Here is a 15,034-nt window from a genome sequence, read left to right on the forward strand (position 1 = left end):
GATATATTGAAACTAAATAAAGTATACTATTACTTGACTTCATTTTTGAGTCACTTGAGAAAAAGTGACTATGTAATTGGTCAGTGTTAGTCTGTCCGGCCGGCCGGCCGGCCGGCCAGCCGGCCGTCCGGCCGGCCGTCCGTAGACACCACCTTAACGTTGGACTTTTCTCGGAAACTATCAAAGCGATCGGGCTCATATTTTGTTTAGTCGTGACCTCCAATGACCTCTACACTTTAACGATGGTTTCGTTGACCTTTGACCTTTTTCAAGGTCACAGGTCAGCGTCAAAGGAAAAATTAGACATTAAATTACATATTCTTACTCCGAGTCACATATTTAGCATTGACGCAGTCGAGATGCTAGGTAGACTGAAAAAACGCTATCCCGTCTATAGTATAAGGGAAGCAACCCAAGCAAAAAAGTAGCAAGCTTGCTACCCTGGGTTGCCTCCCGTAGCGTGCATCACGCCACAGCTCTCGTACCCAATACGAGACACCCTCATTCGACATCTTTCAGCCAGAGAGACAGGTCGTGCTTGATTTCGCTCCTAGGCTGTTGTTTGCTGTCTGCTTGACACCCACCAGCCTCGGCTCCCCGTCTGCTCATAGCTGTTTCTAGCGGTGAGATTGTTCCATTTTGTTGTTGTTTGCTTTGCCATTCTGCTGAGAATTTTCTCGTCCGCGGACTTGTGAATTTTGCTCGGTAGTTTGTTGCTGTGGCCGCCATTTTGGTCGCCATTTTTCGCTTACACGTGGTGTATTTTGCTGGTTAGTTTGGGTCCGTGCTCGGACTTTTAGCGTCGACCAGTAGCACTTTTACCTGCTTGTAACTTGTACTTTGTGCTAGTTTATTCTGCTGAAGTTTTAACGTCCTAGAGACTTGTGTATTTTCAGTAGTTTGTTTTCTCGCGTGACATCATGTCTGATAGTGAGAAAAAAAGCGAGCAGCTAAGGCCGAGAGTAAGGGCATAGGCCCTGGCAAACTAAGCCCTCGGCTTCTACTTCTTCGGCTAGGAACCCCACGGTTCACGTTTCTGACCCGAAGACTAACTTCGTTTTTTCGGTGCCCATTTCGGCGCCGGAGGAAACTTCGTCTGGCTCGCGGGCGGCGGGCATTACCGCTACCACGTCTGTGGCTAGCCTTTTGTCCTCTTTGCTTCCAGAAATTGAGATGGCGTGGACGGACCTTGTTTCCAGCTCTGCCTCCCTCCCGGGGGTGTGCGACCCTCGGTCGTTGGCTTCCTGTGTTCCTGTTGTTTCCGGATCACCTGTCCAGCCTGCTGGCTTCGGCGTTGGTGCTGGAGGCGGTGAACAGGGAGGCGTTTCTCTTCTCGGCCGGCGCTCGGTGGCTACCGCTTGCGGGAGTGCACCTGAGCAGGTCCCTTTTGGGATACGGTCGTCACAAGGTATGTGCTCGCAGCAGCCGTCCGCGGCAGCTGCACTTCCGGCTCCGGCCGGAAGTAGTGGTTCACTGGACAGCGGACAGACCATGGTCCCTGCCGGTTTGAGCTACGAATTACGTAAGCAGCCGTCCGCGGCAGCTTCCCTTCCGGCTCCGGCCGGAAGTAGTGGTTCACTGGACAGCGGACAGACCATGGTCCCTGCCGGTTTGAGCTACGAATTACGTAAGCAGCCGTCCGCGGCAGCTTCCCTTCCGGCTCCGGCCGGAAGTAGTGGTTCACTGGACAGCGGACAGACCATGGTCCCTGCCGGTTTGAGCTACGAATTACGTAAGCAGCCGTCCGCGGCAGCTTCCCTTCCGGCTCCGGCCGGAAGTAGTGGTTCACTGGACAGCGGACAGACCATGGTCCCTGCCGGTTTGAGCTACGAATTACGTAAGCAGCCGTCCGCGGCAGCTTCGCTTCCGGCTCCGGCCGGAAGTGTTGGTTCACTGGTTCGCGGACAGCCCATGGTCCCTTCCGGTTCGAGCCTTGCCCTGCTACAGCAGCCGTTTCCGGCAGCTGCTCTTCCTGCCTGGGCAGGAAATGTAGGTCAAACGGGTCGTGCACAGTCATCTGTCACTTCCGGTTCCGGCCTAGGGCTTCCGGGTTGTGGCTTGCAGACTCCTCAGCACCAGCTATGGCATAGTTCTGCTGTTGCGTCTGCACTCCCTGCTCCTCCCGGCTTTTCCGGTTCGGTTCCCGCTGCTTCCGTTGTGTCGCCGGTGAATTTCGAATACGGTGGTTCTCCTGGGCACACAGGCTTTTTGCCTCTGTTGGGACAGCAGCAGCCACCCACTTCGGTGGTGGCCGCTAGCTCCTCTCTTCAGCTGCCTTCGGTCGTTGGTGACTCTCATCTTCCTCTTAGTCAGGGGTGAGAGTTTCATCGATGGCCAACAGGATGGGCGTTCGGCTTACGGCCTTCCCTCGCAGCGTCATTTGTCGGGTTCTTTTGGCTATGAGCCGTCCCCTTCAGGTGGCGTTTCGGACTTCGGGTCCGTGTACGAGGAGCAGCTGCCTTCGGCGGCTCTGGCCAGCTTCCGAATTTACGTCAGCAGTCGTTCGCGGCAGCCGCTTCCAGCTCCGGCCGGAAGTAGAGGTTCACTTGCTAGTGCGCAGACTACTGTCACGTCTGGTTCGAGCCTTGTCCTATGACAGCGGTCGCCCGCGACAGCTGTTCTTCCGGTTCCGACCGGAAGTGTAGGGTCACTGGCTAGTGCACAGGCTACTGTCACGTCCGGTTTGAGCCTTGCCTTACGTCGGCAGTCGTACGCGACAGCGGCACTTCCGGTTCACGGAAGTAGTGCCTCGTTGGAACGTGGACAAATAATGATCCCATCCGGCTTGAGCTGCGCTATACGTAAGCAGTCGTCCGCGACAGCTTCTCTTCCGGCTCCGGCTGGAAATGTTAGTTCATCGGTGTGTGGGCAGCCCATGGCCCTTTCCGGTTTGAGCTTTGCCCTTTGCACGGCAGCCATTTCCGGCAGCTTCGCTTCCGGCCTTGGCAGGAGGGTAGGTCAAGCGGGTAGTGCACAGGTTACTGTCACTTCCGGTTCTGGCCTACGGCCTACCTTTGGGTTCCGAGCTTCAGCTCGTAGGTGGCTCAGCACCAGCTCTGGCATAGCGCTGCTGTTGCTGCCGCACTTCCGGCTCCTCCCGGATTTTCCGGTTCAGTTCCCGCTGCTTCCGTTTGGTCGCCGGTGAATTTCGAACAAGGCTTGCCCTATGGGCATACAGGCTTCTTGCCTCTGTTGGGACAGCAGCATCCACACACTCAGGTGGTGGCCGCTAGCTCCTCTCTCCCACTTTCCTTGGTTTTTGGTCCCTCTCATCCTCCTCTCAGTTAGGGAATGAGCACAATCGATTGCCAACAGGAAGGACTTCGGTTGGCAAAGAGGAAGCAGCTACTTCTGGTTTGAAGAATCGCCCTTAGTAGCTTTTCGCCTTTTTGCCTTTTCGCCGAGCCCCCCTCTTCGACAGGGGGTGGCCTCCGGCGTCGGTTTCGTTGCTGGTTCCTCAGGGTTCTGCTTCGGAGCTGGCATCGGAATACCTTGCCGCTCCTGCGCAGGCTTCCTCCTTCGTGCCCTTAGCGGACCAGAGGAAGTTGCCTTGGCCAAGGTCGTCTCGTCGCCGCCTGTTGGCCTTTCCCCGTCCGCGTGCACCGTTTCCGGTCACGCCGGAACTTCTTCGCTTCTTACGAAGCCGTTGAGGAAGGATTCGGTTCTGCCGTTCTATGGGCAGAATCTCCTATTCTCTGAGGAAGGGGGCTGACAACTTTCGGAACTCAGTTCCATTTCCGAGGCTCTCCTGCGGGCGCTTCCTTGCGCTCTGGCAGATTCCTTGGCGCCCTTTCCCCTTAGTAAAGGGCAGGACGCGGAGGAAGTGTCTCACTCCTCTCCACACTTACAAGGGTGAACGAGGCACAGATGAGGCTGTCCTCTCTGCACTATTCCCATGCGGTCTCGTGCGGAAGGGACTTGTTTCTTGCCCACTCCCGGTTTTCTGAGGAGTCGACAAGGAACATTCTCAGTTCGTCATCCTTGGTGGACGGTCTCTCTCCGGCAGCCTGGCCTCTCATGCCAGAAGCAGGGGATTGAGACCAACAGAGAACAGCGGTTCCCTTCTTTTGAGCTTCAATTTGAAAGCAGCAAAAGCAGGCCGCTCCTAAGCAGGCTATACCTAAGCGGACTCAGCCTAAGCGGCCTACGTCCTCAGCTCAGGTGAGATTGTTTCTTTCACAGCCGTCATAGGCACGCTGGGTTTTTGAAACAACAGCCGGCCTTAGGGCTTCGGGGTGTTAGCCTCGGCGGGAGCAACAGCCATTTCATCCGTTGGAGGTGGTGGTTGTTGCTTTCCTCGTGCTTGTGGCTTCGGGCTTCGACATTCTTTCTCTTTCCCAGCGTATGGGTGCTGAGAGGTCGATTTCCGTTTAAAAGGGGGTTTCTGCCTTTGGGCTTCCCCGTTTTCTCTTGCCACGAGCTTCTGGACTCGGTCCAGGTTTGTCTTTCGCCGAGTCTGACTTTGTCTTTCTCTAGCGATCAGACGCGTTCTGGTGTTTCGTCCAGACTTAAGGTTCACTTGAGTTGGCCTCGGAAGTAACATTCAGATTTTCCTGAGGGTGCATTGTCTGGGCATTGCATGTTTGAGAAGTCATTCTTGGCTTGTCACTTTTTCTCAGGTTTTTTGGCTACTCCTCCCCTTTTTGGGCAGAGGTCTAGCTAATGTTCCAGTTTTCTCGGTGCCGGCCTCTAGGCCAGCATCTTTTTCGGCGGCCGAAACTTTTGGTTTCTTACTGTGCCTGTGTACTTTGAGTACTTTGGTGCAATGGCCGGCCTACGGGCAGCAAGGCTCTCGGCCTTAGCCTGTGTTATAGTCTCCTGCCTGTCGTGTTGCGACTTTGGCAATTGGTTCCTGTGACTGCGGATTTCGTCTCTTCCTCTTCTCCATCATGCTTGCATGATGCGAGTTGGGACGATTTCTGCTGGGGTGGGCTTCCGGCCTGGTCGCCCCTTTTTCACTTGCAACTATGACTCTTACTGAGAACTCTGGTCTCGGGAGGCTGACGGCTGGTTCGCTCTGCGGGTCCGCATTTGCGGTGCTTATGCACTACCTTAGGTCGCTTCGTCCCCTTTTTTACCCCTCTCTCTGCTTTCGCAGGGATGGGCAGGGGACGACCGGTGACCGTCTCCCTTGAGTTTTGCTCATTGAGTTGGACCCTGGTACTTGATACTCAGGCGTCTCTCTCTTTCCGGTTTGGAGTTTGGTCACTCTTCCGGAGCTGACTGTTCTCTCAACGGCCTTTTGGGCCTCACTCCATCCCAAAGTTTTCTTACTTTGGCATGTTTGCCTTATGGTCTCCGTGAGGGTCGGTCCTTTTCAGGGCTTAGCCGGCAACCTTACGCACGGATCTTTTCCAGGCCATTAGCATTTCCTTCCATTTAAGGGGGGGGGGGGGGCAGCTTGTCCTTCCCTCTACTTGGTCGGGTTTATCCAAGACTGGGGTCCTTTTCCGGACTGTTTTACGGTTCAGAAGATTGGAAGAAGTGCTGGGCACAGCTTACTGGCTCTCTGAGGTCGTCTTTCGCATTTCTTGCCTGAGAGACATCTCGGCTGTCAATCAGGGTGGTTCTCGGTCCGTTTCTGTCCTTTGGCAGTGGGCCAGTTCCTGGCAAGGGTTTAGAGTGAGTCAGTGGTTGCTTTCTCACGGGATCCTTTCCTGACTTTTGGCAGTGGGCCAGTTTCTTGGCAAGGGATTTTCTTGCCCTCCGCCTTGTCATAGCTTATGCTATCTTTCCCTCGGCTCGGCCCGAGCCCATTTCCAGGGCCTGGGCCTCCTCCTTGGCCTTTTTTGCCTATGGGGTTTGGATGATGTCCTGCGCACAGCTTCTGGCGCTAGGATTTTGTCTTATCAGGTTCTGCAGACATTGCTGCCCTCTGTCAGGATGGGTCTCGGCCTATTCCTTCCTTGGCAGCAGCTGGCTTTTGTCTCTCCAGAACTTTAGAGTGAGTTTGAACTTTTTGATCTTACCCACCACCTTGTTGGAGTTATCTGCTAAATATGTGACTCGGAGTAAGAATATGTAATTTAATCGAAAATTTTTAATTAAATTTTCATTTGATTAATATACTTACCCGAGTCACATAGGTAATTCCCTCCCACCTTCCCCGCTTTTAGTTTCTTTGTATTCTAGAAGTCGAATGAGGGTGTCTCGTATTGGGTACGAGAGCTGTGGCGTGATGCACGCTACGGGAGGCAACCCAGGGTAGCAAGCTTGCTACTTTTTTGCTTGGGTTGCTTCCCTTATACTATAGACGGGATAGCGTTTTTTCAGTCTACCTAGCATCTCGACTGCGTCAATGCTAAATATGTGACTCGGGTAAGTATATTAATCAAATGAAAATTTAATTAAAAATTTTCGATTTTATATCTTTGACAAAGTATCTCGGAAACTATCAAAGCGATCGGGCTCATATTTTGTTTAGTCGTGACCTCCAATGACCTCTACACTTTAACGATGGTTTCGTTGACCTTTGACCTTTTTCAAGGTCACAGGTCAGCGTCAAAGGAAAAATTAGACATTTTATATCTTTGACAAAGTTCATCGAATGTGATTGAAACTTTGTAGGATTATTCTTTACATCAAAGTATTTACATCTGTAGCCTTTTACGAACGTTATCAGAAAAACAAGGGAGATAACTAGCCTTTTCTGTTTGGCAACACACAACTTAACGTTGGGCTTTTCTCGGAAACTATAAAAGTGACCGGGCTCAAATTTTATGTGAACGTGACTCATTGTGTTGTGAATAGCAATTTCTTCCTGTCCATCTGATGCCTCATATAATATTCAGAACTGCGAAAGTGACTCGATCGAGCGTTTGCTCTTCTTGTTTTTTTTTTTATTGGTGCGAAAAGCGAAAAAAATTTTTTAAGGGTCAGCGCTTAAAAATAGGGTTGGTCGGGTTACGGGAAACAGACATATTTTTCTTTTTGGCCTAGTATGACTCCATGTCATTAGAATACAGTGGACCCCCGCTTTTTAGACCCACCGAATCCATGTCAGAGTTCGGTGGGTTGTAGAAACACGAAAATACCCAGCATGCCTCCCCCGAAATTGGCGTATGCTGACCGAATGGCGGGGTAAAAACGGTTATACACGTAAAAATCCACTCGTGCTAAAAACATGAGTGAACGTGGGAGTCTTAGCCCATGAACGAAGAAGAAGAAGAAGACCCCCCCCCCAATTTAAGACTCCCTGCCTTTTAAGACCTGATTTTGACAGACTTTCAGTTCATAACCTCTGTCAATTTTCCTTCATTTTAAGACTCCCTCCTTTTCAAGACCGATTTTCTCAGATTTCTTGAGGTCTCAAAAGGGGGGGGGGGGGGGTCCACTGCACTTGAGTAATGTTTTTTGACATATGGTTGCTGCAGAAAGCTGAGCAGTACGCCTTTTTGGATGGCCTGGTGACCCTTGCCCTTGCCACCGTGGAGCAGAAAAACATCAACATTCCCGCCGCGCTCGTGGACACCGCTACAGTGCTGCATGGTGAGTGGAGCTGCCGACTTTGTCGCCATGGTGATTTTATGTGTAGTTGTTATTGTTCAGCAAAAAAATATTGACAATCTTGCGTCCACTTTTTGATAAACTCTTACACAGTGAACAGAGCTGCCAACTGTTACGCTTTCTTTTTTTGGATTGTTGTACAGGATTGCTTCCAGTGCTGCCAGATGAAGTGGACGCTCTCAAGTACCGCCTGGCTTGCCTGTTGGAGACATGGTGGCGCCAGGAGCTTGAGGGACGGGAAAACATCGTCACCAACACCCTGCTGTATCTCCTGCGTCGCAGTCTGGCCAGAGGCACTGTGAGTATTTGGCAATGTCAAGCTGCAATGGAAGACCTTGAAAAATCGTGGAAAATTAGGTCTTGAAAGAAAGGAAGTCTAAGAAATTGAGGTCCATTTTATGGGCGATATGAAAAGAAAAAAATGGGGTGGCTTGAACTCTTTGTAAGTCATGGAATTGTACGGTTACCAGTATCAGTTTGTCACTTGTTCCTTGATGGACTTTGAATTTATATACAGGAAATATGTGGTTGTGATGTATTCATCTGGACAGTCTATAACCGCCTCTTCCAAGGTTCACAGAATATTGCATGAAGTTCTCTGCTTGTTAGCCTGTTATACCTCAGCTTCTGTGAGAAGTTAATCATTTAGCTTGTCCTTGTCTCGACCCTGTTTTCATGCTTGGCCTCACCTCAAGTTAATCACTAGAGGTGTGTGTTTGTGTGTGTGTGTGTGCGTGTGAGAGAGTGTCTATGTGTGAGTGTGCATGCCTATGTGTGAGCATGCGTGCGAGCATGCATTCCTTTGTCCATTTTTCTACCTATCGTGTCATCACTTACAGCGACCTATCATAACACCTGTCTTGTTTTCTGTGTGTTCAGGTGAGCGACGTGAAGTGTGTGTGGCGTCTTCACACCGTTCTGCCGCTCATCAACTTTGACCTGCCGAGCGCCTCGGACCTCAAGAACATGCTGGGACGTTGCTGCTCCTCCACACACTACATCAAGACTGACGAGGTAACACCTGGGAAAGGTCAGAGTGACCCGGGTTAAGGTGCAACAAGCCAAAGTAGGTGCCACCTGACCGGGTGAGAACATTCCGCGGGGTCTGATTCGTTGAAATCATAACAAATCTCAATTTCAACAAATTCAACTCTGCGGCTGACTCCCACCCAGTTGGTAACTTCTTCGTGCACCTCAGCCTTGCCAGCAACCACCATTATCATCATTATTGCTTGTGAACTTTCACAACAAAGAAAATGCATAAATGAAAGCTAATCGAAATCAGAAAAATTAGCCTGGGTCGATGTGCACGAGAAAGTTACCAACCCAGGTGGGAGCCAGCCGTGGGGTTTGATTGGTCTAAATGGCAAACAACCCAACTTCAATTGACAAACTCCAGAAATAACTCTGTTGGGTTTGTATGGGTTGTGAGTGAGCAAAATACTCTTGCTTTTAGTGAGGCAAACTTTCTGCAATTGCTCCTTGTCCACGTGTTTCAGACACACCCCTCGCTAGTGACCGGCCTGTAATGTCTTGTGGGAAAGTTTGACTCATTAAAAGCAAGAGTATTCATTCTTTCACAACCCATGCGTTATTTCCGAACATCTTCTATTAAGACCAACCTGACCCCGCAGCTGGCTCCCACTTGGTTGCTAACCTTCTTGTGCACATCTGACCCCGCAGCTGGCTCCCACTTGGTTGGTAACCTTCTTGTGCACATCTGACCCCGCAGCTGGCTCCCACTTGGTTGCTAACCTTCTTGTGCACATCTGACCCCGCAGCTAGCTCCCACTTGGTTGCTAACCTTCTTGTGCACATCTGACCCCGCAGCTGGCTCCCACTTGGTTGCTAACCTTCTTGTGCACATCTGACCCCGCAGCTAGCTCCCACTTGGTTGCTAACCTTCTTGTGCACATCTGACCCCGCAGCTGGCTCCCACTTGGTTGCTAACCTTCTTGTGCACATCTGACCCCGCAGCTGGCTCCCACTTGGTTGCTAACCTTCTTGTGCACATCTGACCCTGCAGCTAGCTCCCACTTGCTTGCTAACCTTCTTGTGCACATCTGACCCCGCAGCTGGCTCCCACTTGGTTGCTAACCTTCTTGTGCACATCTGTCTATAATAATTTTCCTGATTTTAAACTCTCTCAACTTTCATTCATATCTTTACTGTCACACGATGGATGGTGTTGTACACATGAAGAAAGGAAAATGGTGAAGTACGTGTATCTTTTTTTTAAATGCTGTATCTTGCTATTTTTCTTCTTCTTCTGCGTTCGTGGACTAAAACTCCGACGTACACTCGTGTTTTTTGCACGAGTGGAATTTTACGTGTATGACCGTTTTTACCCCGCCATTAAGGCAGCCATACGCCGCTTTCGGAGGAAGCATGCTGGATATTTTCGTGTTTCTATAACCCACCGAACTCTGACATGGATTACAGAATCTTTTCCGTGTGCACTTGGTCTTGTGCTTGCGTGTACACACGAAGGGGGATAAGCCAATAGCAGGTCTGCACATAAGTTGACCTGGGAGATCGGAAAAATCTCCACACTTAACCCACCAGGCGGCCGCAACCGGGATTCGAACCCTCGACCTTCCGATTAAGAGGCCGACGTCTTACCACCCCTCCACAGCGCCCGTCTTATCTTGCTATTCAGGGGCGTCGTTTCCATGGCTAAAAGAGGAGGCATCTGCATCATATTTTATAATGCTTGGTCTTAATTTCAGGGGCGTAGTTTTCTTGGCTGAAGGATGAGGTATCTGTATCAGACCTGTTTACCCTTACGATTTTGGCGTAATTTATTATGATTTTCTGCAAAAAATACGCCATTCCGCTATCCGTGTCAAGACTACGATTTTCATAAATAAAAAAAATGTAAAATAAAAAATAAAAAAAATTCACATGTTTGGTATTGGTTTTTTCAATGGCAAAATGGGGTGAAAAAGCACAGGACTGACCAGAGATCATGTCTGTTTGATGAGACGCTGGAGAGCCTTCTAGTGGTGAAGTCTCGCCCTCACTCATTCGGCAAGCGCAAGTACAGTAGAGAAGCGCTCGACACACTGAAAAAGGCCTACTACGAGCAAAAGAAAAAGAATCAGTGATGCATGTGCTTTTGATGTGATCTTCTTTGAAATTATGATGACTACAAAAACTGACTGATATGTTTTGTTTGTGAATGATGGATATATGTGCATGATTGCGTTTCGCAGACACAGTTGTCGTGTGCGTTGTAATTGGCGACGAATGCTGGATGATTACTATTTTTGTGCCAGGATTACTATTTTTGGGGCTGAGCATTACTCCAAAACACTTATGGGGGTAAACAGGTCTGCTGTATCCTATTTTGAAATACTGTATCTTACATTTCAGGGGCGTCGTTTCCTTGGCTATGTGATGAGTCTGAACGCGGGAGTGACTGATTTGATGCACGGAGCTATCAAGAACCAAATTCCCTACGCACCAAAGTCAGTTGTCTGAATTTTGCTGTAGAATATTTTATAATATTAGTACTATAAGATGATAGCACTCTATATTGCTATTTCATATGTTACGTGGATTTCCATTGGGCAATTGGGCAAAACTGAGCTCAGTGCAAAAGTGATATCGACGACATTTCCGTCGATATCAGTTTTGATATCGACGACCTCTTTATTGCTTCCCCACTTCAAAAACAAAAACACCTAAATTTAAAAACAAACAAATATATGAAAATGTAATGATCCCAGAATTTAGTTGAGCAAGTGACTAAAGACGTTTTGAAAGAAAAGACCTTTTGAAATACTGAAAAGTATAAGAAAAGAGTGAACAAAAAGAAATAATAATCAGAGGGAGGGATATGGAACAGCCAAAACTGAGACAAATACTTTTGTAATTTCTTTACAGTAAATACAAAATGTCCAGAGAATTAGCAATATATCTAACATTGACTGACTGTGTGATGATATCTTCTGCTGATGATATCTCCTCCGGTCTCGATTTTGATATCACTGTCTCAACAGACCATAGCAGAAGATATCATCACACAGTCCGTCAATATTGGGTAGAGTTAGGGTTGGGGGTAATAGGTGGCTTGTTATTGTATGTGCACCTATGTATTATATGTGTTTTTGTCTTATCATTGAATGTCTTAATAATTCTTTTTAAATGTTTGTTATACTCGTTTACAGGCAGGCTGGGTGTGTCACTGTCAAAGACAAACAGTGGAACCCCCTTTTAAGACCCTCCAATTTAAGACTCCCTCCTTTTTAAGACCTTGTTTTCTAGGACTCTGTTCTTAATTAACCTCTGTGAAATTACCCCCATTTTTAAGACTCCCTCCTTTTTAAGACCTTGTTTTCTAGGACTCTGTTCTTAACCTCTGTGAAATTACCCCCATTTTTAAGACTCCCTCCTTTTTGGCTCACGTAAGTGTAGCCTATGCGATGCTAACTTTTGTCTGTCTGTGCGTGTGTATGTGTGTGTGTGTGTATGTGATAGAAACTTTAACATTTGACTGAACACCGAAATACTAATTTTACCTGGTTATTATCCAAGCAACAGCTTCAAAGTATTGAAGCAATGATCAACATTTCGTCGGCACGTATGTAGTTAAAGTGTGTATCCAAAGAAAACGGGTGATGGGGGGTTTTGGGGGGGTAAAAACAGCTGACTGGTTTGTGTCGTGTATGGTATGTAGACCAGGTCAGGGGTCAAGGTTAGGTCAGATCGCGTGAAGGATTGTGGTATAGATACAGTTATCACCGAGCTGCAGTTCGCCGATTCGGAGAAGACAATTTCACATTGTTCGGTTTCGTAGCTCCAGAAAAATAGATAAAGAAGATACCAAAGGAGATTTCCTACAGGTTAATCTGCACAGCGTGTTTCCAGTGTCTGCGCGAGGCAGCGCTGTCGAAAGCGCAGTGTCAATCTGGCCATCGTGTCCCCGTAAGTACTAAAAAGTAGGCTACAGACAGATCTAGATCTAGTGTCTCGCTCTCTTGCACTGTATCACTTATGCTTACTGTTTCTTTCTTTCTTTATTTGGTGTTTAACGTCGTTTTCAACCGTTCAAGGTTATATCACGACGGTATGCTTACTGTGTGTGTGTATGTGTGACGGAGTGATTGAGTTTGTGTTACTGTTTGTCGATTTCTTACGTGAGCCGTGAAGGCTTCGCCTCTTGTTAAGACCTTGTTTTCTAGGACTCTGTTCTTAACCTCTGTAAAATTACCCCCATTTTTAAGACTCCCTCCTTGTTAAGACCCTATTTTCTCAGATTTTTGGAGGTCTTAAAAGGGGGGTTCCAATGTACATGTATTTCCATTTTAATGTAACATTTGATATATGATGTATGTACTACAGGTCGTGGCTCCCTCTGTATGGAGACATGTACTTCAGAGCCTGGCAGAAAAGTACTGGAGACATGTTGGAGGTAGGTGTTGTGATAACTGGTTTCATCAGGTATTTTCTGACTCTGAGTACAGTGAAACACCCCTTTTAAGACACCCTCAGTTTTAAGACGCTGTTTTCTTAGATTTTCTCTTCATAACCTCTGTAAATTTACCCCCGATTTAAGGCTCCCTCCTGTTTAAGACGTTATACTAGCTGCGTGTATTGTGGATATTCGCAATGATTAGGCACAAAAAAAGAAATAGTACGGTAACATAGGCAAAAAAAATAGGGTCGGTAGGTTCGGGATTTTTTTGGTTTGTTTTGTTTTTGTTTTTAAAAACATATTTTTGAGTTATTTTTCCAAAAAACAAAGACTTTTTTAACCTTTAGCACGCCAGCGGCGATTTTCGTCGCCCAGCCATTCCCCCCCTTTGCCAGCCAGCGGCGATTTGCGTCGCCAGCACAAGGCTTGTTCGTATGACCAACTTCTCGTTCGTATTTGCATACGAGAATAACGGTATTTTTAACGGCACTTGAGCCAAAGCGAGGCTCACTTCCTTCCGTTATCTCGTCGTGTCGTCTGTGCTGCATTTGAGTCGGTTTCGTCGAAGTTTTCTGCTTTTGTTTTTGCATCGATAAAGTACTTTTGCGCTTCGACAAGCAAGATGGAGGATGATGAGTTTGAAACTTTCTTTCGAGTTGTTTCTTGACAACAAAAAGTATGCGGAATTGGAACGAATTACCGAGGAAGATCTTCGCAATGAACTGTGTATCGCGGTGAAAAAAATGACAGTTCGTCAAGTCACAGTGACGGTTACGAAACGGAATTTACGAAAGTGCAGATGGACACAAACAGTGGCTGGTCCAGTTTAGTGAAATGACAGGACCAGCAAACATTACCGATAATCTGACTGCGTAGCAAATGCTTGACTTGCTTGTCGAAGAGACACTGCGTAGAAACTGACTCAAATTCAGTGCAAAGCAAGCCAGTGACAAGACGTAAAAAGTTTGCGTGTTCGGAAATGGCGACCTGTGGATCTAGTAGAGATCAAAGCTTTTCTCTGCTTGTTGTTGCTAACCGAACTATTAAAAAAATCGTCCCATGACATGCACTGGTCCACAAATATACTTATTTAATAAAATAATAATAATAATGGTGATTTCTATAGCGCTTTCGAACACACAAAGCGCTTTACAAAAGCAATAACAACATCATTACGAGAATGACGCCATTGACGGAATAGAACACAATCATAAACACTTTACAACAAAACCAAAAACAAAACATAAATGTTACAAAAATCCAGAGGCTCTTACAGGAACGAACTCTCAGTATACACAATTAAAATGCACACACACACATACACACACACACATACACACACACACACACACACCCACACACACACACACACATGTCCACACACACACACACACACACACACACACACACACACACACACACACACACACTCACACACACACACACACAGTAAACATTGTTCATCCGAAAGTGCACATTCACAGGGTCGCGACAACTACATCATCAACATTAACCTTCTAGAATGCTTCTCTGAAGAGGTGAGTCTTGAGATTTGCTTTGAAAGAAGGCAGAGATGGACTGAGACGTAGAGACAAAGGGAGTTTGTTCCAGATATGATCAGCTGCGACTGAAAGACAGCGGCCACCATGATCGTCCCTCTGATACTTAGGAGCTTTGACAAATTTATTTTGGGAGGCAGAACGGACAACCCTTTCAGGATTGTTTTTCTGCACGAGATCGGACAGGTACTGTGGAGCCGTGCCCGCGGCAATTTGATAGAATATGCAGCAGATCTTGTATTTAATTCTTTGTTCGACTGGAAGCCAATGTAGCTGTTTGAGTAGAGGCGTGACGCTTTGTTTCATAGGTGTTCGAAACCAGGATCAGGAAGTTGGATGGTCAACATGATTACCTGGTCAAAGGAGTTTCACTGTGACCAGGCATAGACTTGTTGGTTTCACAAAATTCCACGGACTAGCCAACACAACCCCTTTTCATTTTTTATTTGTATTTATGCTAAGAAAATAAATGATGCATGCAAACAAAAATATTTTAATGTTAAATATAACCCCATCACAACCACAAAGTTTCATGCTTATTAGTGCATTT

The 15,034-nt window shown here is 47.5% G+C and overlaps 1 protein-coding gene across 1 annotated transcript in view; it reads left to right on the top strand.

Annotated features, from left to right (window-relative positions):
• LOC138947436 (condensin-2 complex subunit G2-like) overlaps positions 1-15,034 on the top strand; it is a 62,783-nt gene that overhangs the window by 3,549 nt on the left and 44,200 nt on the right. The window contains exons 4-8 of the mRNA XM_070318910.1: positions 7,374-7,488; positions 7,650-7,804; positions 8,386-8,520; positions 10,882-10,976; positions 12,853-12,922. Of these exons, the coding sequence (XP_070175011.1) occupies positions 7,374-7,488; positions 7,650-7,804; positions 8,386-8,520; positions 10,882-10,976; positions 12,853-12,922 (570 nt within the window). The remainder of the gene's footprint in view (positions 1-7,373; positions 7,489-7,649; positions 7,805-8,385; positions 8,521-10,881; positions 10,977-12,852; positions 12,923-15,034) is intronic.

This window comes from Littorina saxatilis, linkage group LG14 (genome assembly GCF_037325665.1).
Source record: "Littorina saxatilis isolate snail1 linkage group LG14, US_GU_Lsax_2.0, whole genome shotgun sequence".
Taxonomy (NCBI): Eukaryota; Metazoa; Mollusca; class Gastropoda; order Littorinimorpha; family Littorinidae; genus Littorina; species Littorina saxatilis.